The 26,435-nt window shown below is 51.6% G+C and overlaps 1 protein-coding gene and 1 long non-coding RNA gene across 2 annotated transcripts; one reads left to right on the forward strand and one right to left on the reverse strand.

Annotated features, from left to right (window-relative positions):
• Window positions 1–526: 526 nt before the first annotated feature.
• Window positions 527–6,321, reverse strand: SOX9 (SRY-box transcription factor 9). The gene is made up of 3 exons (XM_025999662.2): window positions 5,484–6,321; window positions 4,246–4,499; window positions 527–3,579 (listed from the first exon to the last, which is right to left on the reverse strand). Exons 1-3 carry the CDS (start codon window positions 5,912–5,914, stop codon window positions 2,723–2,725), a joined length of 1,542 nt encoding a protein of 513 aa, XP_025855447.2. The 5' UTR covers window positions 5,915–6,321; the 3' UTR covers window positions 527–2,722.
• A 224-nt stretch (window positions 6,322–6,545) lies between these two features.
• LOC140597696 (uncharacterized) lies at window positions 6,546–25,965 on the forward strand. The gene is made up of 2 exons (XR_011999547.1): window positions 6,546–7,470; window positions 24,119–25,965. It is a non-coding gene; the product is annotated as an uncharacterized lncRNA (long non-coding RNA).
• Window positions 25,966–26,435: the final 470 nt, after the last annotated feature.

The following is a 26,435-nucleotide window of genomic DNA, read 5'->3' on the forward strand; positions in this document are numbered from 1 at the left end:
GGCTCTGAATCATGTAATGGGTTAATGGAACAGACTTCCCTCCAGTCCTCTTCGAAAACTTTTATTTTGGCTTCTTCTGCCTTTTACAATGGACACCCCTCGTTGGTCTGTGTTCATAATAATAGAAAGTTTGCTCCATTAAATTCAGACAGGCAAGTCACCCCCTCTGGCATTCCGCCTACTGACAAGCTACTGATTTCAGGTCTAATATTCTCCTCCGACTTCCACAGGGGAACAGCTTTTGCCCCGAAGCATAAGGCTGTTGATACCACAACAGACATTTTTGCCTGTGCAAGCAAATAATTGTCTAGATGACCTATCAGGGTGACACTTTCCAAGATTCTTCCGCGTAGATTTTTGGGGACACAGTCTTTTCGTCAGTGCCAACTTCAGGATAACCAAATTGCACGTAAAATAATGAGACTATCACAGTGATCAATAAGTAACCATCTCTTTGGGGCCTCAGTGCTTCAGATCGTCCTTCGAAGGGGAGAATGGGGCTTGAATAAGTCAGTCCACAGGGCCGTTTTCTTTTTAATGCAATGTATATTTATTGTAAACAATAATATACAAAAAAAAAAAGAAAGAAAAAAGGAAAGATGAGTTCACAGAGAGAACAAAAGGTTTGGGGGGGAAACAAGCAAAACAAACAAAACACAAACACAAACCAAACCTTACCTAAGGACAAAATATGATTTAAATGCCAGGTTTCTTAAGTTACAGAAATATTTTTTTAAAGATCTGCTTTTATACAGAAATTGAAAGATGCCATATTATAAGAGTGCTTTAAGATTTTATTCTACTGACTTCTAAAACTGTTAATATATCTTTTTTTAAATAAAAAAAAAAAGTTTGCTGTCTTTTTTAAAAAGCAATCCTCAAACTCTCCAGCCACAGAAAGAATTAAGAATTCAGGTCTCTCGGTGGGCTGATCCCCTCCTCCTTTCCACTCTCTCTCCAAGAGAACATGCAGGGGAATATCCATGACACATGCCAGCATTGTTTTGTGTCAACACACACACACACACACACACACACACACACACACAAATTTAGGCAGCCCAAAGATCTGTGGCAGAAAAACACTGAAAATGACTCAGTGATACACTACATTTGCAACCTCTCATTTGTACAAAAAAGAGAAACAAGTTTCCAGTTTGTTTTCAACAAAACAACAAAGAAAAAAAAAAAAAGGACAGACAAAAAGGCATGTATATTATACAAATCTAGGACAAGAAATCCAAAGAAACTTGCTTTTAATAATAATAAAAAAGATTAAAGAGATAAATAAAAAAAAACTGGTTACAGTTAAGAACATAATTTAACAGATGACCATACCCTTTGAGGAAGGCTCCAACAACCTATTTTAAAGAAGGTAAGATTAAAAAAAAAAAAAATTTAAGAGAAAGATTTTTTTTTTTAAACGAAAACCTCTCCTTACAAAATAAATAATTTTAGCACGTGGAATGTCTTGAAGGTTAACTGCTGGTGTTCGGAGAGGCACAGGTGACAGCATAAGGGAGAGGGCTCTAGCATCTGTGTCCCACATGGGGCTGGCGCAGGCAACCAGGGGGCAGTGTGCTGGGGCACTTATTGGCTGCTGAAACATTCCCAGAACAGATTTCATCTCCTTTGCTTGGTTTTCACTTCTTAAGATTGCAGCAAACAAGCAAATGCAGGAGGAAATGCACTAAAAGAGAGCACAAGTATTTTCCAGCAGCATGGTTTTTAAGGCTCAAGGTATTTTCTCTTGTTTAAAAAATATATATATGATAAAGCTTACCAAATGCTTCTCTAGACTATGGTTTACTTCCATTATTTGCAAAATAAGGCCTTTATTTTTTCTTTCTAAGGCAGCTCCTCCTTGAATCAGAAAGCCTGAGGAATTAAGCAAAGCTAACCCCCAAAACTGATCACATAACACAAATTCGTGTTTTTTTTTATGTTAATACAACACACACACGCTTTTTTTTTTGTTGGTTTTTTTTTTGTTTTTTTTTTTTTTTTTGTAAGAGAGAGCACATCTGTACAAAAATACTCTGGTTGCAGGAAAAGCTAGGGCACACTGTTCGACTAAGTAGTTTTTAGCTGTTGGAAAAATAAGAGCATTTAATTTCTTTATCTAAAAATATGTATAAATCCCCTCAAAATGGTAATGAATCATACACAGTACATACTAAAAATATTTAAAATAGAGAATATTCCTCACAGAGGACTTTTTTTTTTTCTTTAATTACTGCTAAAAAATAATTACAAAGTCCAAACAGGCAGAGAGATTGAGCAAACTGGTCACACGATTCTTATTATCCTCCATGCTCGCTTTGAAGAAGAAGAAGAAGAAGAAGAAGAAGAAGGAAAAAAAAATAAGTTTTCAAGTTCCATTTCTTATCGACTCCACGGGTCCATCTGGCCACACGAGTGGCCTGGCCACTGGTTTTTTTTGCAAGGACGACGGTGGTAAAATGCGTTTGGAGAGCTAAACGCTTGTGTCTGTCTTGGGAATCTGGGGTAGGAGTTGCCTTTAGCTTAAGTGTCTTTAAGGAGTAAGGAAAACAAAACACAACACACACACGTGCGCACACACGCACACACACACACACACACACACACAAAAACCAAAAAAAAAAAAAAAAAAGGTCCCAAGGAGAATTCTGGTTGGTTGGTTCTTTGATTTCTTCGGTTCTTTCTAGGATCATCGGGCCACCCTTGGTGCAAGGCCTCCTCAAGGTCTGGTGAGCTGTGTGTAGACAGGCTGTTCCCAGTGCTGGGGGCTGTGCGTCTGCGGGATGGAGGGGACCCCGGAGGTGTCGGCGATGGGGGTGTACATGGGCCTCTGCGCGGGGTTCATGTAGGTGAAGGTGGAGTAGAGGCTGGAGCCCTGGCCCGCCGCGTGGCTGTAGTAGGAGCCCGAGTTCTGGTGGTCAGTGTAGTCGTACTGCGAGCGGGTGATGGGCGGGTAGGACGGGCTGTAGTGCGGGAGGCTGAAGGGGCTGTAGGCGATCTGCTGCGGCGAGTGCTGCTGCTGCTCGCTGTAGTGGCTGGGGCTCAGCTGCTCCGTCTTGATGTGCGTTCGCTGGGCCTGGCCCGGCTCGCTGCTCAGCGGGGTCAGCGTGTGCGCCGCCTGCGGCTGCGGGGGCGCGGGCTGCGGCTGCGGGGGCGCCTGCGGGGCCTGCGGGGGCGCCTGCGGGGGCTGCGGGGGCGCCTGCGGGGGCTGCTGCGGGGGCGGCGGCGGTGGCGGCGGCGCCTGCTGCTTGGACATCCACACGTGGCCCGCGCCCGCAGGGGTGGCCGCGGTGCTGCTGATGCCGTAGCTGCCCGTGTAGGTGACCTGGCCGTGCGTGGCCGGCACCCCGGGGTGCCCGTTGGGCGGCAGGTACTGGTCGAATTCGTTGACGTCGAAGGTCTCTATGTTGGAGATGACGTCGCTGCTCAGCTCCCCGATGTCCACGTCGCGGAAGTCGATGGGGGGCTGCCGGCCCCCCTCGGGCAGGGGGCGGCCCTCGCGCTTCAGGTCAGCCTTGCCCGGCTGCACGTCGGTTTTGGGGGTGGTGGGGGGCGTCGGCGGGCCCTGGGATTGCCCTGCGGGCGGTAGAAGAGAAGCGCGGCGCGGGGGGGGGAAGGTCAACCACAAGGGCTGCGCCAAGGGCCCTAATCTTAGGAGCCCTCCTGGGACCTGGGACCCTCCCCTCCGAGCTCAAGGGCTCCAGCGTCAGATGGACTCGCACCCGCGCGGGAGGGAGGCGCGCTGCACCGGAGATAAGTCGCCAAATGATTAACCCGCAGGTACACACTCGGGCGACCTCCTTTTATCAGGGGAGGGTCTGAGGCCCCGAGGGTCGGGGCGACCAAACTGCTACTGGCGGAAGAGCCCTGTGTGTGCTTTTGGGGTGTTGGAGCGAGAGGAGGAGGGAGACGTCCTGTGAAGCTGTAAAGGCATTTTTTTTTTTTTTCTCCTCGCAATAAAATTCACGGGCTGGGATGCAAAGGTTGGGTTTGGGGAGGGGGTGCGCGCGCGCGCGCGCGCAGGGGCTTCGCAGGGGTGGCGTTTGGAGATGGGGAGGGAGGGGGGACCCCGGCTGCGAGGGGAGGAGGATCAGGGGTTAGGGGCAGTTCTTCCCTCCTTCCCTCCCTCCCGGGGAGCGCAAAGTCCCGAAGCAACGGAGCCTGGTCCGTGCAGACCCGGGGCTGTGCCAGTCGGGGGGGCGCGCCGGGCGCTTAGCCCGGGGCTGGGGCGGGAGGACTCACCCGAGTGCTCGCCGGGGGAGTGCACCTCGCTCATGCCCGAGGAGGAGTGCGGAGAGTCGGCCTGCAGCGCCTTGAAGATGGCGTTGGGGGAGATGTGCGTCTGCTCGGTGGCCTCCTCGGCCTCCGCCTGGCCGTTCTTCACCGACTTCCTCCGCCGCGGCTGGTACTTGTAATCCGGGTGGTCTTTCTTGTGCTGCACGCGCAGCCGCTCCGCCTCCTCCACGAAGGGCCGCTTCTCGCTCTCGTTCAGCAGTCTGCGGGCGGGGGAGGGGGCGCAGAGGGGAACGGGGGAGGAGGGGGGGGGGGGTTGCGCTGTGAGCCGGAGGGGGAGGTGACCCCGACCGCTCGGCCTGTGCGCGCACCACCCCTTCCTCCCTCCCTGCTCCGCAGCCGCTGCTGCAGCTCGTCAACTCTTCTTCCATTAGAAAGAACGGGGGAAAGAAAGAGAGAAAAGGAAGAAAGCAAAGGAAAAAAGAAAGGAAAAAGCAAAGCAAAGAAATAAACCTCGGCTCTTCGAGTGGGACCTGAGCGGGTCACTCTCCGCCCCGCCCTCTCTCCTTCTCGCCTAGCTTGGAAGCCCTGGAGATGAAAACAGCTCTCCGCTGCCCGGGCTCCAAGCGCCTTCGCTACTGTCGTTAGAACGCCCCCCGCCCCCCCCCCCCCGCCCCAACACCCTCACCCATTTCCAAAACAAAACAAAACCACTTAATCGTCAAGGAGCTCCTCCTGCACCCCCCCTCCCATTGCGCCCCCCCTCCCATTCCTGCCGGCGTCCCCTCCAGCACCCCACCACCCCAATCCCATCTCCTTGGCTGGAGGGCTGCAAGAGAGAGAGAGAGAGAGCGCGCACTTGGAGCGAGAGAGGGGCTGACCTCACTTCCCACCCAGCCCCCCACTTGGGATCGAACTTCACTGCGACAGGAGACAGGGCTGGCCGCCCCCTCCCATCGCGTCTCCCACAAGCGGTCTCCCACCCTCTGGCCCACCCCCCCACCATGCCCTCCTCCCTCCCCCCCTCCCATCCAAGAACTTTGTCAAACTCTGGGCCAAGTTACGCTTCGTCCTCTCCCCCTCCTCTTTGCAACCCCCCCCCCCCACCTTACCCCACCCCGCCGGCCGGTCCCGGACCGGCAACCCCCTCCTGCTGGGAGGCGGGGCGCGCAGAGTGTCCGGGCCAGCGCCCCCCCGCCCCCGCCCGCGCCCGCGCCGCGGAGCCCACCCGGCCGCGCCAGCCCTACCTCCAGAGCTTGCCCAGCGTCTTGCTGAGCTCGGCGTTGTGCAGGTGCGGGTACTGGTCGGCGAGCTTCCTGCGCGCCGCCTGCGCCCACACCATGAAGGCGTTCATGGGCCGCTTGACGTGCGGCTTGTTCTTGCTCGAGCCGTTGACGCGCACGGGCATGGGCACCAGCGTCCAGTCGTAGCCCTTGAGCACCTGGCTGACGGCCTCGCGGATGCACACGGGGAACTTGTCCTCCTCGCTCTCCTTCTTCAGGTCCGGCTCGCCCTTGGGGAACGTGTTCTCCTGGGGCCGCGTGTTCTCGGTGTCCGAGCCGGAGCCCGAAGGGCAGGGCGAGCCCGCCGAGTCCTCGGACATGGTGGGGCTGGGGGCGCCGGACAGGCCCTTCTCCTGCTCGTCGGTCATCTTCATGAAGGGGTCCAGGAGATTCATGCGCGGGCCCGGGGCAGGGGGCGGGTGGCCGGGAAAGGCGAGAAGCCGCGGCGGCTCGGGGCGGCGAGGCGCGGGCTCCTCTCCCCTCGGCTGCCCGGACGCGGGGCGAGCGGCTCCCGGGGAGCCTGGCGCGTCCCGGGGCTGCGGCGGCGGCGGGCGCTCGGGGATGCGCGCGGTGGCCAGCCCGCAGCTGCCCGCTCGGGGTGGGGGGTGGGGGGAGGCGAGCTGGAGAGGAGGAGGAGGAGGAGGAGGAGGAGGAGGGGGAGCGAGAGAGCAAAGGCGAGGCGCTTGCACCCCTTCGCTTCTCCTCCCGCAGAGAAAAGTTCCTGGAGTGAATCGGGCAAGTCGCTGCGCCACTGAAGTTTCCAGTGAGTTTCAAGCCCCGCTCTCCGCTCCCCGACTCCCGGCCCCGGGGCTCTTTAATAACTACCGAGCCTCACCTTAGAGACGGGCGGCCAATCAGGGCCCGGCATTCCAGGGGTGGGCAGGCAGCTGATTGGACTGGTTTTGCGGGTAAGGCTCCGGGCTTGGGTGACGAAAGGCGAGGGGAGGAGCGGGGAGGGGAGCGCTGCCTCTGGTCTGGCTCGGGGTTGGGAGGGGGGGGAGGTGGGGGTGCAGCGGGGCAGGCGGGGGACCCGGGACGTCCAAGTGTGTAAGTCTGCCGAGCTCTCGTAATGTCAGGAGCGTGGTGCCGTCTCTGCACCAATTTTGCGTGCCTGCCTGGGTGTGCGCGCGCGTGTATGTGTGTGTGTGTGTGTGTGTGTGTGCGCGCCCGCGTGCGCGTGTCTAGACCAGGCTCTGCCCCCACCCCCGGAGCATTTCTCTCCCCTGCTTTCTGCACGGTCCTCGAGGCTTAGCTGGAGTCTGTAGCATTCGGAAAGCGCCCGCTCCGGAACGCGCAGCCCCGTGCCTGCGCCCGGAGCCTGCCCCCTCCGAAAGTGCTTAGAAATGGCCTTTTTGGAGCGACTTATTTTGGCGACTCAGCGCCCGCCGGCCCTCCGTAATAATCCGTATAAATAGATTAGCACGCTCCGGTTCGCCCGGGCTGGTGCGGCCGGTCGGGGGTTCGGGTGCGCTCGCTCGCTCTTGCAAAGGGGAATCAATGGGCACCGAAGCTGGGTCCCCGCGGAGGCCGGCGGCCGCCGCGCAGTTAGCCCCGGAGCCGTCCCGCGCCGCAGCGACCTTGAACTCTGACGAGTCCTACTCCAGCCCCCACCCCCGCCCGCCCCCAGCCCCTCCACCCCCACCCCAGAGCCCCCACCCCGCCACGCGGCTTAGTGACAGGCAACTGCTTTGACGCTCTGCTTTTCACCTCCCGGCCGGCCGAGTCCACACTGTCAGCAGGGTCGCCGTTGGGAAGAGCTTGCAAAGGGCTCCGGCTTGCAAGGGACCCAGAGGCTGTGCCATTCCCGGGCCGAGAGGCTGAGGCCGGTCACTCGGGGTGCAGAAAGGCCAGGCATATGGGCACCACCGCGCGCAAAACACTCCACTTTGGCGGAGTCTCTCGCCCTCCTTTACAGCACACCTGGAGGGGGAAGCTCCTGTGTCTCCTGACTGTAAGTCGGGTGCATTTCCGACTCGCAGGCAGCTGGGAGTTCTGGGGGAGGGAGTGTGTGTGTGTGGGGGGGTGGGGATGGGGATGTCTCTGATGGATCTCAAGTGTGATTTGAGCACGACCTTTGTGTTTGCACCAACTTGCCTTCAGTGCCCGGTTAGGTATCACTTCTGGGAGAGAAGAAAAATCCTAACCTCCTGCGGGGTTACAGGTCTTCAGAGTCACAAATAAACGCGCAACTGTGGAGATCGCCTTATTTTAAACTCCCCCCCCCCCCCACCCACCCACCCTTTCTGGGTCTCCCAGATGTCCGCCTCGACTTAAATTCTTGTTATGGTGAACCGGCCCGCATCATAGCAAAGACTTGGTTCATTTCTGATTGCGGACACCTATTGCAAGATTTAAAAGAATGTTTTCCTGGAGGGGAAAAAAAAATTTTTTTTTGTTTGTTTGTTTTAAATCTTGTTTTCTCTCATTTTCTTCCAAAGAAGTCGACATTTCTCATAGGAAACGGAACTCTTCAGAAGGTAGTAAGTCACTCGCAACTACAGTTAAATGGTGTTTGCTTTTTAAACGAATGCAACTGACTCAGAGTGGATACAGATAGTATCCCACAGCTTGTTTACAAGTTTTAGAGCCCTCCATACAATCACCAGGTATTCATGGGTCCGTGAATATGCTGGAAAAGTAGAAGAACAACTTGGTCCTTTCTTGGGAGAAGCAAGTCCCGCGTGGTAGCAACAGATTTGTGTGTCTTGGGGAGGGGGTCACTTGTGAGTACAACTCTGTGATTCGTAGACACCTGACCCCGGAGGACACTCAGAGTCCAGAACTTCGGGCAGAAATTTTAACCAGGGCGTCTCTATTTGGCTGCATTTTATTGTAATTCTCATGTTTACGGGGCTTAAAGTCACCGGAGACTGTGTCTTTAAGATATTTTTGCAATATTTCTCTAAATATTTGTCGAGAGAAGTACATACACGTGAATAGATATGCAACGCAATTACGTAACGGGAGATACATGATCTATCGAATTTCAAACCATAAACCTACAGGGCTTCGTATATGCTTCTGTCCATTTGATGCAAACACTTTGTATTCCTGTTATCTTCTCGAAAACTTGTGATAAACAATCGGTGGACTTTTAAGATGCTGCAATTTTCAACTGTAACCGGAGGGGGCGCCAAAAGCCCAGAAACTGCCCAACTCCCAGAAACTGCAGAAAAACGTAGATGGTGGTGGTGGTGGTGGTGGTGGTGGTGGTGGGGAGCTCCCCTCAATCAGGACTGCTTTGCTGCTGAGATTTATCTCTGCAGAAATTCCTACTCCTGATTTATCTCTGCAGAAATTTCCCTCCTGTTCGGATTCACCCCTGGGCAGCCCAGTTAGAGAGGAACTGGGAGGCGTGTGTGTGTGTGTCTATAGGGAACCTGGCAAGAAGAAGAGCCTTCAAGGTGCCTGACGTTCCTAAGTCTGCACAGGACGGGGACACCAGGTCCAGAAGAAGGACCCCAGTGTCCCAGATACCAGACGTCGCCCTCTGCGCGGTGTGCCAGGACCAGGCCAAGCCTGACTCGTGGACACCCCTGATCCGCCCTGTATTTCTGCAGGGGGGACCCTGGTGCCAACTCCTCCCCCCAGCCCCCAACCCTTCAGGGGTTCGGTGCGGTGTGAGTTTCTCGGGTCGCCCCTGACCTCTCCTCCGCGCCCCAAGACCGGTGTCAGAGGGAGCCCGAGGGAAGGGAACCCGTGCTCAGTGTTCAGATTACAGATCGGGAAACTGAGGCTGGGTGGGCCCAGTTTCAGCCAGAGCATTGCCCAGAGCCTTACGCGTTGGGCTCGTCGTTCTAGTGGGGAGGAGGCTGGCAGCCGAGGGCACTTCCCAAGTGCGCGCGTTCCGACCCCGGCTCTGGGCGAGCGCCGCGAGGTCAGCCGCGCGCAGGAGGGACTCGGAGGCGCAAGGAGATCCCGAGGCGGACCTCGGTTTCCCGAGGTCCGGGATCACCCCTCTCCAGCCCCCCTTCCCCAGCCCCCCCCCCCCCCCCCCCCCCCCCGCCTCTCAGCGACTGGGGCCGGCGCCGGGTTCAATTTCCCCAGCCGGGGCCGCCGAGCTCCCTCCGCGTCTACGCGGGCGCGGAGTCCGGAGCCCAGGGATGTTGGCTTACTGCGAGTTTCTCGGGCTCCGCGCCCGCGGAGCGAACACAGCGCACAGGGGGGGGGGGGGGTTTCCGTCTCCGGATGGGGGTGGGCGAAGGGGGTTCCCTGTTACCCGGAGCATCAGGAACCATATGACCCCGTTCTCCAAAATTTCCTAGCAAACGTGGGGAGCGCGTCTGAATCCGTCTTCAGGAGGGGTGCATGGTCCAGAACTCGGTGGGGCTGAGCTGCAGAGTCCCCCGAGGACCTCAGCCCCGGGGCATGCTCTTGGAGAGGTGCTCAGGGATGCGCACACCCCTTCTCTCCGTCAATCCCCTGGGGCCCACTTCCCCGGGGGGTAAAAGACCCCAGTGCCCTCCGGCGGGACCCCGGGGTCCCCGAGCTCTCCGCTCCCTGCAGCCCCTCTGGAATGAGCCCTTTTCCCCAGGGCCTGGGGGGGGGGGGGATGCCGGGGACGCCTTTGCCGGCGGCTCTTCTCTTGGAGCCGCGGGTCGGCCCCGTCTCGGCGCACAGGTGGCCTCCTTCCTAGGTGCGCAATAAGTACCTGTGGCCGGCCCAATAAAGGTGACCTTTGGACATTTTGCCCGAGTGGGCGTGTGACCCGTCGCAGGCCTCCGGAGCTCCCAGCAAGGGTTCCGCAAACGCATGTGACTCTCACAGCCCGACGTGTGGATTTCTCCCCAAACGGGCGCCCCACCTGGGGAAGATTATCCGCCCCGAGTCACCTCGGACTGTCGAGCCCCCGCGCCCCCGCTGACACTGTAGGCCTAAAAGGGGGCTTTCCGTTTTCCTCCTTTTTCTGTTTTCTAGCAGAAAGAGGAGTGAGGAGGACGGGTGCTGGGTGAGGGAGGCGGGACCCGGCAAAGCGCTCCAGGGTGACCTGGGCGGTGGCGGGGCCGCGGGCGGCTGTGGCCCAGCAGGGCGCCCCGGGGGTGCGGATGGGAGCCAGAGCCGGAGACCAGTCGAGCTGGCTCCTCCAGGACTGAGTAGCTGAGTAGCTGAGGGGGAAGGGGGGGCGGTGGTGGGGTGGGAGTGGGAAGTCCCAGTTCCAAAGGGACTGTGCTTCCAGAGGGAGTGCGTGCCTGTGTGTTTGCCCCCCTTTCCTTTTCCGAAAATATGTCTGTAGGCAGGGTACTGGGCAGGCGCGCGTCATTCGAATTCCCTCAAAGCATCCCTAGAACAGCCTGGAAATTTCCTTAGGCCAGGTTTTATTTTTCCCTCCCCAGTGTTCCTCTTTCATGCATTTTTCTTTTGAAGCTGCCTATGCCTTGCTGATCTAAAAATATAGGTGAAATAAGTGTTCAATGCAGTGGTGCTTCATTTGCAGCCGCCTGCACCAGGTCCAGGGGCTCCCTTCAGCACCAAGAGCTTCCTCTGCACTTCCTGGGCTCGCACCTGCGCCTCCTTCTTCTCCCCTCGGGCCCTTTCCGTGTAAGGGGGGTGGGTGTTCAGTCCCAGGGAGGACGCGGGGCAGAAAAGAGCAGAGATTCTCAGCACAGTCTTGTGTGAGTCTCCCAGGGTAGCCTGGGCTCTATAGCCGTGACCTCATCTCAGGCGGAAGGGACTCTAATCAGCTACTCCCACTAAGATGCCCTATTGGGTGGGTTATTATGTTGGGTCTTTATCAATCAGAGAAAAATGTTTCCATCAAACCACAGAAAAGGGAAAAATGTTCTTAAGAAATAATTCCAAAGGTAACTGTCAGAATTAAAGACGAGTTGTCTTGTGACTTTCTTGCAAGCCTTTTCTCTCTCACCCTGGCCCTCCAGTCCCGGGGTGGGGGGTGGGGCAGAGCTCATCTTCTGGGGTTACTGGAACCTGTAGAGTCACTGAGGCAAACTGGGTGTCCTGCAGCTGCTAACCGTGCTGGGCTTTGCAGCAGCGTGAGCCCGAAGCCCGGTGGCCTGACTTCGGGTGGGAGTTCCGGTGGCAGCAGCTCCTTCTGCCCCGGGACCCGGGAGGGGCCGAGGCCACGAAGTCAGCCCCCAACTTCGGAGTTTCCTGGAGGGTGATGTCCTAATGCGGAGGGCTCTGTCGGCGGAGGGGGCTCCGAGCTGTGACATCACAAAACAACCTGGGAAGTGGGGGCTGCAGTGGGGGGACGTGCGGTGGGGACCCCTGGGCTGCCTACAATGTCCTTGTTTATTTCCAATTAATTTCTTGGTGCGGCTTGCTGTCTGCAAGCCTGCGGGAGAGACCCTGTTATTACCCGATTCCATTCCGGGTTTGTTTGAAGGGGAAGCCAGGGCCGCCTCTGGAAGTCTCAGCTTTGAATAGGCAGATAGGGAATTTTGAGAAAGTCGGGTGTTTTCCCCCTTTTCCTGCATTTTCCCCCATTTCTCTTTAACCTCTTTTCTCCCGAGACCCTTTCACTGGTGTAAAAGGTGTAAGTGGAGTCTTAAATGCCCTTCCCCTCCCCTTACACCTCCTCCTCACTTTTTTTTTTTTTTTAAATGAAAATGACATTTGGCCCGGCAAAGAAGAGAAGGACAGTTTTTGTTTGTTCCTTCCACCTCCCTTAAATCCCCAGAAGATCTCACTGCGTCCCTGTTACTATCTTTAGAACACAATGTATTTACATCCAACCGGGGAAGGGAGGCTTGTTTGCTTTCACACTGAGTCCTAGCACTGGAACTTGCTTCTCCCCCAGCATCCAGATTGACTGAAATGCAAGGGAAGGCCCAGCAGAGCACAGTCTGGACAGGGTATGGGCTGTTTGCAGAAACGGCTTCCCTTTGGGGTGCTCCGAAAGCTCACAAAATTGTCAGCTTGGGTTGGCAGTGGACTGTCTTTTTACCCTCGTGTGCCTTAATATCCACGTGCAAAGCGGAGACAAATAAGCAGTTCCTGCTATAAATTAGGGATAAGGTCCCCATAGATTCAATCATCAGGGCATTGATTATTCTTTAAAAGAGAAGGTACAGTCTGAGGGCCCTGAATGTAGGCATCTTTCCCTTAAATTCTTCCCTGGAGCGATGGAGACACCTCTCCGGGTGACATGTCTCTCTCAGCAACTAGGAGAAAAGGTGGTGTCTGGCTAGGGTGGATATTCCTATAGGAAAGGAAGGCACACTCGGTGGTCTTGGCACAGACACTGACCCCAGGCATTCACGGAACCCTCCTGCCCCCAGGGTCCACTTCTACCCGGGGCAGGGGCGGGGGGCTCTGGGACAAAGTCTCCGGAGGGAGCCCAGAATCTAGTTTTCCTCTGAACCTCAACTACACTAACGTCATGAGGAATCATAGGCAGCAGATGCTTGCAGATTTTGAGGCATGGGTGACCCCAGAAGGAGGATCTGGAGCAGGACCTGGAGCACCTGGGTGGATGTGCCTGAGAATTGGCTCCGGGGCTCAGACGATGGAGAACAGTTGTGGGTGGAGAAAGTACAACCCAGCGGAGACATCTTGTCATTCTTCCACTTGTCATCTGTCGCCTGGTGCGCTCAGCACCGATCATTCTCAGCACCCCCCACCCCACAAAGCAGCTCAGCAAATACAATTGTGGGCCTTACTATGTGCCCCTGTATCCAAAGGGCACAACGTGAGGTCTCTACTATTACTGTCTTCAGGTCTGGTTTCTGCCAGAATTCGGCCTCTGTCCACCCAATACCCCCGTGTTTGCCCCTCTGGGCATTTTGTGTCCCGAGACAAAGTGTCTCTGCCTCTACCACGAATTTCTATTTCCTTGCTCCAAAAGAGTGTGCGGGTCACAGAGAGAGCTGCCTCCCCTCCCATCCTTGGGCCTCCATCAGAGTGCTGAGGGGAAGGCCAAGCAGGAGGGAGGAGTGGTCCCCGAGCACCTGGCTCAATGGCAGGTTCCTTTCCATCCCTTTCCTGGGCCCCAGAAGTCACCTCTCGTCTTCCATCTCCGGTCATGCTGTGCCGCTCTTTGCCTGAGCCATCACCTCTCACCCCCACCCCCACCCCTCCTCTTTCTTGGTCCAAGCCCAGAAATGCCTTGTAGTGTGTGGTACGCTTCACTCTCTCTTTGGGGGACATCTGCCAACCAGCACAGTGGTGATGACAGTTTCCAGATGATTTTCCAGGAGCAAAGAAATCTTCTGAGGGAGGAGAGAGTGGCATTGGCCAAACGCTGAGTGGGCTGAACATTGTGGTTCCGGAAGAGGCCCAGGGAGGTGGAGCTTTGTGGGGCCCCAGGATTTCTTTTTCCCCTCTAGATCCTGCCTAAAGCCAGAGTCACTAATTGCTTTTTATTTTCCTGGCACTTAGGAGGTACTCTGGATTCTGACTCCCCTTCAGGAACTTAGGTCTGAGGCAAGCAGGGCTTCAGGGTGATATCGGTGGGGACCTCTGCCTCCAAGCTTACCTGTCTCAGCTCAGTGGAGCCTGAGACCTGCTTCAGCCAACTTTTGGGCTAGTTCCGTCCAGATCAGATACAGGATGGAAGGAACGCTCATCTACCCCCTTCTTGTGTCCTTGCACTTGCTTCCCCAGCCCAATTTTACTTCTGCCAAGGACGCTTTGATTTTTCAGTCAGACCAACCAGGAAGTGGGAGTGAGGTTGCCTCGGAGACTTAAGAATGAGTTCGGGGAAACGATTAGATTCTCTTTTGATTCTTAAAAATTCCAAGCAACGTTCCCTTAGAAGGAAAGAGTTATTATTATAATTGCTCGTGCCTAAGAGCATCCCTGACTCCTCAAGTCTCTTCCATGTCCTTTGGTTGTTTCTTAATGACCCGCGGTTGGAACTAGCCCTGGCTTCCTAGACTGATGCACTGGCTTCTTCCCCCTTCTTCAAGATTTTCCTTTCTACGGTACTGGGGAGCCTTCCGTACAACCCTTTCTCCCAAGTACTCCTCTCTCTTTCGAGGGAAGGGCGTCTGTTCCAATAAAAGCCGCCCTCACCTACCTTTGTCTTAGAAAAGACGTAAAGCTCATTCAGACTATAGAGTAAATGACTATTAAGGGTCAGTATATTCTCAGTCCAAGAGGCAGCCAGACCCTGGTAGGGAAAGGAGATCCAGTTCAAATGTCGCCCTCCGTGGGGACTTGACGTCTCTCTAAGAAAAGATCTTTGCTCCTGTCTCTGTGTGTCCTTATAACCTTTTGTTCATGCCCTTTCATGCTGTCATTTGTCTACTGTGGGTATATGCCCAGTGCAGGAATGAATGATCAAAATTTAGCCAAAGCAATGAATGCCTAGTGACACATTTCAGCTACCAGGCACAGAGTGGGATACCTAGGCCAATTAGATGAGATGGCTTTGTGGCTTCCCTCAGATGTGTCCTGTAGATGGCTATCTGTACCACTCACAAGGAAGTCTGTCCTTGCCTGGAACCTTCTTCTAAGTTTCTTGCTCTCTGACTTCTTTGTATAAGAGAGGGTGTTAGAGACATGCCTTTGGAGAATATTTGGAGTGATGGACATAAAGCTTTCAGATTGCAATCTTTACACATTTCTGGCCTGGATTTACAGGTTTTGAGAAAACAATCAAACCACAAACCGAAGTCATTATTAACATATCAGAACCTCTAAAACCTCTAGACTTTGCTACCCAAATATACAATGATAATAAATATTTTTTTCTTCCTGGTTTTCTTGCTTGCTTTTCTAAGCATAAAGCACAGTCCTTTCATGGATGAGTCCCGGAGTGGCTGACTGTTGAATGAATGGTGGGCGGGGTGGTGGTGGTGTGTGTGTGTGTGTGTGTGTGTGTGTGTGTGTGTGTAGGTGGGGGGGGATGGGAGGGGGAGTACAGAGGAGACAAGTATGACCTGGCTTTCCCCTGCAGCTCCTCTAAGGAAGGCATTTTCTTTTCTCTGCAAACGGCACTGCTGTTTGTTTGGAGAAGGAGAGCTGTGGGTATGGAATTAGGGGGTGTCATGTGGGCTGCACGTGTGGCTGGAGCTACCTGAAATCTGTAGGCTAATCACTCCCAGATGGCCCCAGGGACTGCAGTCCCAAGAGCCCCAGAAACACAAATCCCTCCCCAGCTCCTCCTGGGAGGGAGGATTTAAAGGGAAAGCAAGGTTGCAAGTGCCTGTACATGGATGTGCCCTGCCTAGGCGCTTTGGGGACTTACAATTCACTTTGGACTTAACACTCTACAGCCTTTCCAACCGGAGGCATTTGAAACACAGCGTCACCCATCTCCATCCCTGCCCCTAAATCCAAACTGTGATTTATTTAGAAGAAAGAGAAGGAAGAGGTGCAGGAAAATGAGAAACAGGAGCACGAGGATCACTAGCTTCAGCAACTATTGCACTGGCCTGAGGGTGGGGTGAGGTGGGAGGGGTGGGCGGAGTTAATATCGACAGGTATGCATTTAGGTATTAAATGTCAAAAGTGCTTTAGCTTTTTGGCTGGGTGAGACTTTTTGCTCAGGTGGGTGGGGCCATGCAGTGAGGGGGTGAGAAGGAGCATTCTCTTCCAGCCAGAGGGCAGGCGCCCCACGTAGGAAGTAGTGGGGGTAGGGGGTGCCAGCTTGGAGAGGAGAAGCCTTCCTCTGGACCTCAGGCTGTTGAGAGCCTGTGCTTCCCACGCCCTGCCCGAGGCACTATGTCCACTTCTGTCCACACTGAAGGCCGTATGCCTCTTTGCCTGGACTCACTTACTATGGCTCTGTGCAGTTCCGCCGCAGGACGGCTCCTTCCCATAAAGGATCGGGGGAGCCCACTCCTTCTCCTCTCTGGTCTCCTACAGGCCCATCACTCTAAAGCACACGTATGCATCTGCTCCCTGCCTTCTCACCTATCGCTGAAAAAATAATCCCACTGCTAATGAATATTCCTTGCTGCTGCTTCCTGCTTCTGCTTTTGAAGTGCCCTTACATCCACTCGTCAACTCTATTCCCTGGACATCTCCCGGAGGTGCTGAGGGGAAGAAATTACTCTGTGCTTTTCATGTGAAGAAACTGAAGCCCCGAGAAGAGCGTGTGGCTTGCTCAAGGTCACACAGCTAATGGGAGAGGCAGCTGCGCGGGTGCCCAGGCGCACACACGCTGCCCTGAGATCCAGGCCTGCCCCCAGGCCCGCAGGCCACCCGCGCCCCCGCAGCCCTGTCCTCCCCGCACTGGCCCTCCTTTTCTGGGTCACTCGGAGAGACTGGGGCTCCGCTCTTTTGTCAAGTGCAGTTTTTGATCTTATCTCCTCCTTTCTTTCCTAATCAAGAGTTTGGCGGCCTTTCTCCCGGGGAGCAGAGAACAAAGTGTGACTTGAACCATGCACTTCTATCCTGTCTTCCCTCCTCTTAATTTGTCTTTCATGAGAACTTCTCTGGCTTTGCAGGAGTGGTGCGGCGGCTGATTTCGTCTCATGGCAATCCCTTTACGTCCTTTTTCTCTGAGGCCTGTGGCATTTCTTGTTTCTCGGGGGTATGTGGCACCCTTTCACCTCTTGATCCAGGCTTGTCCAGATTTCCCAGATCATTTTGTCATCTGGGGCAGAAGTGGGTTGTCGCTCTCCCCTTAAATCCAGGCAAGTCCTCGTTTGGATAAGTGCAGGCTCACCGTTATCACCCTGATGTAAATTTTCTTTTCTGATCTCTTGGGACATTTATTAGCAAGGGGAAGTGTTTGCAGAGCCCTTACTCCGCAACCACTTGCTCCGTGGTGAGCAAAAGGCTTTCCCTGGATATAGCGCCTGTACTACCGCCCCCCCCCAAAAAACCTTTCATGATAGTTCTTCTTTCTTTTCCCATTTAGCAAATGAGAAAACAGAAGTCTAGACGGGTTAATTCTGTCTAAACTTTCACAGCTCTAAGTATGAAGGGGTAAAAACCCACTCACAACAACAGTGGAACAAGAAGACAGTAGCTACCAACTCTCAAATGCTTACTTCCTGCATAAAATTCATTTGCTAGAAGATTAGGCAGGCTCTGCCCTCGTCATCTCTCTTCTTTGGTGGGGGAAACTATTTATCCACAGACTTGTCTCTTTGGGGTCCTGCCTTATTTCCTTGGGACTCTTGTGTTTTGTGGGGCAACGCTAAGCTCCACTTGGGGTCTTGCATTTTGCACAAGCCATGGCAGAAGTGGAGACCTGATGATCTCAGTGGTGCCTGCACCTGCCGTTGGTACTCACTGTTTGCTCTTGTGAACCATCCTCCCCCTCTGCACAGACTCCTGACTTATCCCCTGAAGCTGCAGGATGTGTCCTTTGGGATGAATCAAAATTAACATCCTCTGGTTCAAACGTGGTCTGAATGATGACACATTTCATTTGTACAGCAAAGACTGATGTTTAAAGTTTGGTCATGTTTCACATGCCCAGAGGAGGCTGTGATGCCAGTTTAAGGGGAGAGGAAGCTGGGACACAGAAGGGGGGACCCCTGACAATGGCATAGTCCTTCCCACTGTTCTAGCTTTTTTTTTTTTCCGCCAAAGAGTCAGTTTAAAACTCAACGGGTCTCAGTCTTAATTTTTGGCAATTATTCCTGTATAATTGGTTGGAAGAGGTGGAAAAGTCGGGGTAAATGCCATTGCTAAGGACTGTCTCCAGAGAATATACAGAATAAGGACAGCAGATTTCCAGAGGACAAAGGTCACATTTAATTGTGGACCCCTGAGCCCAGATCCCTCTCAGATGAGCCAGGGAACCTACTGGGCACAGGAATGATGACGAATTCAAATGTCAGGACTCTCGCCTCTAGGAAGCTTCCCGTATGTTCTAACAATGACACAGAGCTCTTTAAAGAAGTGGCACACATTCATTCCACAAACATTTCACGAATGTCAACGAGAGGCCTGGCTCCGCCGTGCTGTACAACTACCCACATGGACCAGCTCAAGGGCAATGGCATTTTTACATCCATCATGTCTTTGCTCTAAAGCCCTTGTCATTCTGGCCTTTAGTGAAAACAACAACAACAACAAACAACAAAACCAAAACCAAACGACAACAACAAGAACCCCGGAAATAAAACACAGACAAAAATTAAAAAAAAAAAAAACCAAAAAGTAAAACAAACACTGCTTTGGGGACCCGATTAGTGAAAGAGAAAGCAACACAACCATGCCACATAAGTGGACACTCCCATATTCCTTCCCCGTGTGTGGCTGACGCTCCGTCATTGTCTTTTTCTAAGTCTGTGGCCACAGAGGTTTCCATGGATGTTGTAAAGTGCTTTGTGTATTGGAAACTGTGAATAAAAAGGTAGGGGGAGGAAAAAAAAAAGGCGAACCACCAAGCTCACCCAAACCCTAAACCTCAGGCTCTTGGAAAGACGCAGCTGCACGAAAGCGTCCCAGACTGCAAACATGCCGTCAGCAGGGAGGGCGAAGGACACGTTGCCTAAGAGACTGGTGGTTCTGCCACTGGGGAGGCCTTGGCTGCTGAGTCCACAGGGGGGAGGAGGAGGAGGAGGAGGAGGAGGAGGAGGAGGAGGAGGAGAGATCCTTTATAAGTTTCTGAAAGTAAGGCACTGGCTTCCTGCCGCCCCCTCACCTCGCTCCCTGTGGCGGGGCTGGCCCTCTCCCTGGGTGCTGGCTGACCCCCAGAGCTAGCCTCCTTCTGGCCCGCGGTCCCCTCTCCTGCCCGTGCTTATCTGGGAAAGCAGGAGCCCTACCTTGCAAATTCCCCACAGTTTCTGAAAGAAGGTATTATTTCCTCAAAACTGCTCAGGTTAGGAACAAAGGCAGACTCTGGATCTTCTTTAAGCAAGACAGAATTGAATTGACATTCCTTTAAAATGGCTTGTTATTACAGCCCATTTCTGCTAACAATTACCTGACAATATAGAGGGGGATCTGACTCCTTTAGGGGCTTGTTGAGTTTTCCTTTTCCTCTTTTCCTTTTGGTGGAGCCTGAAAAAAAAAAAAGGATGCATACTTGGAGTTCAGATTTCGACAGGTCTAGTATATTTACATCCGTGATGTCTGTGTAAATCCTACTGGACAAATAATGATTTTATACAGGAATGCATGCGCATGTGTGTGTGTCTGGGTGTGTATGTGCATATGTATGTGTGTTCTTGGGAAAAGGAAATAGAGATAATTTCTTTCCTTTTATGATTAAGTTGTCTCTTCTTGAGAACGGGATGGTAGAAAAAAGAAAAGAGGGAACTGCTGATTTTTAGAAACACGTATATGGAAAGTATATTAGGACGGTTGGTTTCACAAGCAGATTCAGTATCTTTTTTTATTATCTGAGCAAAAGCTGTGCATGTGACTGATGTTCAACAAATACTTCTTTTCAAACAATACTGAAAAGAATATTTCTTTGTTGAAAAGAAATATTTGTTGAAAAGAATTGCACCTGCTGTGCGTGATATGCTGAAGGAGAAGGAAGTCCAGAAGATGGGTTGGAATTTGTCAGCCGGGAGTAACGTGTTTTGTTGTTGGTTTGGGGGATACGGGCATTCTGAAGACTAATGCGACACAGTCTAAACAGACGAGCAGGACACTTGGTTAAACCTAAATGTTTGTCAACCCGATACAACCTCCATATATCTTTCTGATAATAACCTTAAATCCCTAGAGATAAAAAAATGTGACCTCTGCGTTCCTGTAAACGTGTTCTGTGATCTTCTGCAAAGCACCATGCTTCTCAACGAGCCAATTTTTTCGTAGTAAAAATGAGAAGTTGTCTTGTCTGAGTTCCCGCTGATATTTAATTTAAGCTGCGTTGACTGTGGCTTACTAGTTTTGACATCCCAGATAAGAGCTAGATTTAAAAAGCCAATCCAAACCAGACACCTGGCCTTATCAACATTGTTATTCCATTACATCTGCCTGGTTGATAGAGAAGCTGGGGGTGGAAGTGGTGGGTGCCCGAAATGCCCCAGCTTGGTGAAAGGTAAGATACTTCATAAATACTCTTTGCAGCCTGAGGTACTGCAGGGGCTCAGTAGACAACCAGATAGAAACTCCCCGAATGCCAGGAGGTTTGGTTATTGGGGAGGGCCTTGGGACCTCAGATCCGGGCTAGCCCTTTCAAAGGTAATGGGGACATGCCAAGAGGGGGTCATGTCCATGTAATATTCTTTGTAATGTGAGCCTCACAGCATGAGGCTCTTGAGCAGAATCTTTCAATGGATGAGGATGAGTCTGACAGCAGATGGATAGGTTTTTGTCTTTTCGTTTCAACCCAAACTGAGGTGTCACCTTTCCCTTTCACCCTTTTGTTCCCGCCTTCCTGGCTCCCGCTTATGGGGCCCCACACATTGATTTTAATTTTCAACACTTAACGCCTGACTTGGTGATCTAAGATCACTGACTGAGAAAACGGGAAAGGTCAGTCTGCTAACACCTCACCCAGCGTCCTGGGATTAGCATCCAAAACAAACAGATCAGAGATGGGATGTAGATTCCCAAGAGACAATTCCCACGTGTGAGAAAGCCTAGGAGAAACGGATGGCGTTTCTCAAGCTCACTGACGTCACTCAGGTTCATGATCCAAGGCTTTACCTTACTGAGGTTGGGGGTTGGGTTCTGCCGGAAGAGCAGAAGAACAGGGCTGGTGGATTTAAAACAAAAAAGTAGGGGGAGGGAGTAGCGTTCTTTCTGCTAATCAAAGGAGAAACCAAATAAAAAGAATGGAGTCCAAGAAAAATACAACTCTATTGTTTGGGGGGGCATAAGATGCTGGCTTGGAGGCTTCACTGAGTAATCCAAGTCACACCCTTTCTCTGTGGGACTGAAGGAATGTTGGCTGTTTCTCTGGAGGCCAGGTGGGAGGTGGGTAGACAGGTCTATGGAGATGAGAATTTCTTGGAGCTGGAACTCTCTGAACATCCCCCATGGCCTTGCAGCTGGGAGCCTGAGACACAAGGGAACAGGAATGCTGCCCTGAATTAAAGCCCAGGATCAATGACCACAGTAAGGGATGGGGGTGAGGGTGGGGGGTGCAGAGAAAGGTGGAAGGAGACTAGGAAACTGGGAAGGAAATGACCCTGTTCTTTCTGTCCTCATCTGAACAGGGGCTTCTGTGTCCTCAGGAGCCCCTTGGCTTCCTTTCATTAAACCATAGGGCGGATACCCAGGGAGAGGTGGCGTGTCTGGGTCTGGGGTGCGACGGGAAGCAGGAAGTACCAGTCATTTCACAAGAAGGCTTGACAGGGTAGAGAGAGCCAGCGAAAACTGGCAGACCCCCAAGGTGGGGTAGGAAAGTCTGGCCCAGCGTAAAGAACACTTGGCTTCACATAGTTTTGTGGGTATGTTAAAAAACAGGGCAGTCCGCAAAGTTTTTCTGCCAGCCCACCTAAAACATCACTTTCTCTTCCCCATCCTTGATCGTTTCTCCATGATGACATGTCAGCTGCTGGTGGTGAACTTCCATGGCCCAAGGAAGGATTAATGTGACCAAAGGTCTTGGGAGGACAGTCCTTCCCAATAGCAAGTTCTTAAATATAATTCTTTTGAATGTATGTAGGCTCCTGATGGATCCTACTACCTTACTTATCCCTCCTTCATTCCTCTTTCTCTTAGGACTTTAGCAAGAATCCTATTTGTGTGGATACAGCTCTGGAATCACCTGTAACTGTCTTTGGGAGAGAGTTGCACTCTTGGATCACTGTTGAATTCTTTTCCTTCTGAACACGTCCATCTCCTTTTTTCTTTCTTTCTTTTTTGTTTTTATTTTTTAGGGGGGGGGGGATCATTGTCTCTTCCCTGGGCTGGGAATCTCTCGCTCAAACTGTAGCTCCAATTCCCCAAATCCTAACTTATCTTCTTCAACTATTACTGGCAAAGACCCAGAATATGCCTCTGCTTTGTCCTCTTGGGTGCAGAATCTATCAGATTCATCCACAGTGTCCTATCTTGGTCTATTGGAAGCTGCATCCCTTTGGGAAAGACCGTATCAGTAGGGCGCTTTCAGTGTTCTAAAACATGTGTTCTGTAGTTGGATTTATTTCAGTTGCCAGTTCTCTGAACTTATGCCAATGGGTGGTATTCATTATTTAATGTATAGCAGTAGTCTGGATTTAGAACTCATGGTTTTCTTTTTTCCTTCCTTCCTTCCTTCCTTCCTTCCTTCCTTCCTTCCTTCCTTTCTTCCTCCCTTCTTTTCTTTCTTTCTTTCTTTCTTTCTTTCTTTCTTTCTTTCTTTCTTTTTCTCTGTTTACTTTCCTCTGTCACTTAGAAAAGTACCACTTGCAGGGCTTCCATGGTATCTCTTACTCAAAGGTGGTTCTTCATCAAAAGTTAGCATCCATTCATTCTTTGCCTTTGCCTTTGCCTTTAAGGCAGAGAGATTTACCTTAAAGATCAGTGACATGCTCCCTAATGGAGGAGTCTGGTTAGAATGAGTTTGAAGGGGTTTAGGACGAGGGAAGGGTTGGAAGCAGTCCAGAAATTTTGGGGCTGAAAGATGGCAGCCTCTTGGCCTTTAAGGAATCCCATGTCTTACCCAAGAAACAGAGAAGAACTAATCATCTATGGGGGCATTAGCCGCAGAACTTTTAGGGTTTAGAATTTGTATGGCAGCTACCATGGAAAATATTTTTGCACTGAACAGATGGGAGATGAACTAGTCTGGAAATATTTCCACAATATCAATAGCTATGTTTACAGTAGAACATATGGACGGAGTTTAGATTTGATAAATTTCCATCACTTTTTTACAAAAAGATGATCCCGCCAATGAAAGGTATACTTTAACAAGTGCTTGTGTTTGAATTCTGTTTGTCTCATATGGCATGGAAGTACCCAACTATGGCATTTTAACATTTTCTAGTTTTTTATCGTAGCCCTACCATCGAGTGTTCTGAATTAAAAATCTGAGCGCTCAGAGCAATGCTTGGTTTTTGCCAGCCGTATAGAAAATAGCTCTCTGGGTGACCTATAGTTTGGAAGTGCTACCCTTAGAGCTAGGTTGCTATCTATACTAGTGGTAGCCTCAACTATTAAAAGGCAGCCAGAGCTGTTGTTGTTGTTGTTGGTTGTTGGTTATGTCCTGAGCTGTAATTGGGTACTGATTGGGTGCCCTCTCTAAAATACTACTACAGCTAATAATAATAATAATCCTTGAACTATTTGTTGAAAAGGCACTGCAAGTAAAAGCTCTGTACTAAATGTACTGTATTTACTATTGCTCATTTCACAATGACACCACAAGGCAGCGGGCCTGGGCTTCCAGCCCAGTTCCCCACAATGAAAGATAACACTAGTGCACCTCTCCAGAGGTTACTGTGAGGATTTAGGCTAGTGGGTGTCACCTGGAAGAGTTCTTGGCGTCTAATAAATGCTCAGCATAGGTTAATTGGATTTAGCTCTATGCCTATCACACATTGAAGGCAGGTAATACGCCCAGGTTCACCTAGCTGGTAAGTGGAAGGGTTGTGGTCAAAACCCAGGTCTGTCTGTGACTGTAAGCTGGGCTCTTCTCATTTCTGACACAGGTTGGTGAGAAGCTGCAGCAAGCCTCTGGTATAACCAGGGAGCACTGATTTCCAGGCCAGGACCTTCCCATGACAAGGCTCTTGAAAAATGGGGCTCAGAGAAAGGGACAGAGACACAAACACCATGCAGGAGGCGGCAACATCTTAAATCTGTATCTCATGAGTGATTACTGTATGTTTTTTTTTCTTTTTAAGATTCCTGAGTATTTGAAATTTTCATAATAAAATGCTAAGAAAATATGGTTCCATCGAAGCACGATGAGGCTTCTGCAGAAGGCCAAGGGGCTTCTGTCCAGTGACCCCCGCTGGAATGTCAGCGTTTTCTAGAGGTGAGAAGGCACAGCAGTGGCCTGGAGCTCTGCACTCTTCTGGGGACATCATCCAGAAGCCGTCTGCCCTACGTGGAGGATGGCTAATAAGAAACAAAAAGCCTTTCTCCCCCAAATCTTGCTGATGTTCACATTACATAATGTAGAGTTATGTGTCTGCTGTGTGGTTGGCAGGAGCCTGATCATGATATGTTGATAATACATGGAGTCTTGCATGCAAACTTTGTTTATACGCTGGGCCCTCCCTCCGAGTCTGGGGCAGGTAGCCGGCTGCACAGCCTCCATCGGAGCCTGGAAGAGTCAGTATTTTATGGATACTCGTGTTTATTTTGCTGTCTAACTACGGTAGCCATCGTGAGTTTGGTTAAGGCAAAGCACTGTAAAGACATGGAGAAAGCATCCTTTGATAACAGAGGCAATTACACTTCCACATGTACCTACCTCGTCAGATGGTACCCCCCGTCCACAGAGGAAAGGCCACCCCTGGTCAAAAAGGAGACGCAAGTCCTGATTTGATGCTTTATCGAGTTGCCTAAAAAAAAAAATGTGTTTTCATGTGAATGCCCATGTAAGTATGGAACCAAGTTTAATGTCAACTATGGCTGTTGGTTTCTGAGAACTGAGAGCTGGCATCCCGTCTTTGAAGAAGATAACAGAAAGATGCGTTCCAGTCTGTCTCTTCCAAGCCATCAGATCTGACTGGGAAAAGAGATCAGCCTTTCTCAAGAAGCCTCCACCAGCCCAGCCAGCAGGGAACTCGGGCCTCAGGTTGAGGCAGGTTTCCACGAGGCAGCCAAATGTTTGCAAAACAAGCACCAGGATGAAGAGGCCCGGTCTGCAGACATCCCAAGGTTGCGACAGTCTTGGAAGATGTGAGTGAGCTGATGGAAGCGCCCCGGGGAGCCAAGGCTGAGAGGCAGACCTGCCTGGGAAAAGCCAGGTCCCCTCTGCTCACTGTCCAGACCTGGCGTGCCGAGCGAGGGAGGGCCGACGGCCTGGGATAATTGTCCAGTGTTTATATTTGAAAAGGGATACTACACTTCCAGGATAATTCTCTCCAGCCTCCTCTGGGGCTAAGATTTCCAATTGGTCTAAAATCCTGACGAGAAATGGGATGGGGGGTCGGGGGGTGGGGGGGCTGATTACCTGGCCGACTGGGCTGCAATCACACCTTTCAATACTAATTATCTGCTTGTTGAGTTCAATGACATTGAGCATCCAGGCTCTGGCTGGGGCGAACCTTGCCCAGTGGCTTGCCTCACCGGCTTAAGACAATGATTCGAATGGACAAAGTACCCGCACTGTGCCTTGATAAGCAGGAAATGAATGCTTGTTTGCAAATAAGATTGGGAAATGTGATCAGCTTCTTGTTCAGCATCTGTCTTTCGGTAACTAGCCCGATAATACTAATGTAGAAATAATACGTCAAAAGACAACAGCGAGAGATCTTTTTTTTTTATGGCCCTTCCCTTCCCCCTCCCTCAACTTTCTGTACCTGAAGCAAAGGCAGAAGTAAATGCAATGTTGTTTTGTGGGCTCCCCCCACCCCCCAAAAGTATCTGGCTTGAATGTGTCTTTGTGGAGATCTGGGGAAATGATTTGTCAGTGCGCGGATTTGTTCCTATCCATGGCTTCTCCTAGAGGCCTGTCTTTGATCTCAGTCTTCTGTGACCCCCCCTTCCTTCGTTAAATAGAATAAAAATTTTACTTCTACTTGGATGCAACATAATCAAGGTTCCTTAGTTACATAAACAGCTTCAGTGTAGATTCGTTTGAGGGGTGTATTACTTGGTGACTGGAATGCATTACGAGAGCCTACAAGTTCCTGGAGGAGTAACATAAGGTCTGAGTCAATGGACAGAGAGATTGGAGGCCACTTATCTGGTAAAGCTGCCTGCATTGTGTCCATCTTAATGTATCACTCCTGGTGAAGGAGTACTGGGTACAAGGAGTGAATGTGCGTGGTCTTTAATCTTTCCAGAATGTTACTTCAAATCCTGACTTCTTGATCACAAATCGTGCACCCCCCAGAGATGTTAAAGGCCTGGCTCCTCAGTATCTCGGAATGTGACCTTCTCTGGACATAGTGGCATCGCAGATGTAATTAGTGAAGATGAGGTCATGCTGGAAAAGATTGGGCCCCTCATCCAATATGACTAGACTAGTGTCATGAGGAGAAAATT

This window comes from Vulpes vulpes, chromosome 2, assembly GCF_048418805.1.
Source record: "Vulpes vulpes isolate BD-2025 chromosome 2, VulVul3, whole genome shotgun sequence".
In the NCBI taxonomy this organism is placed as follows: Eukaryota; Metazoa; Chordata; class Mammalia; order Carnivora; family Canidae; genus Vulpes; species Vulpes vulpes.

Bases quoted from the DNA above. Each gene is read 5' to 3' on its own strand.
- SOX9 (XM_025999662.2), bottom strand. From the start codon at position 5,914: ATGAATCTCCTGGACCCCTTCATGAAGATGACCGACGAGCAGGAGAAG. The intron at 4,500-5,483 runs GTAGGGCTGGCG...CCCCGCCCGCAG, and splicing joins ACGCTGGGCAAGCTCTGGAG to ACTGCTGAACGAGAGCGAGA. The intron at 3,580-4,245 runs GTGAGTCCTCCC...TACCGCCCGCAG, and splicing joins CTCCCCCGGCGAGCACTCGG to GGCAATCCCAGGGCCCGCCG.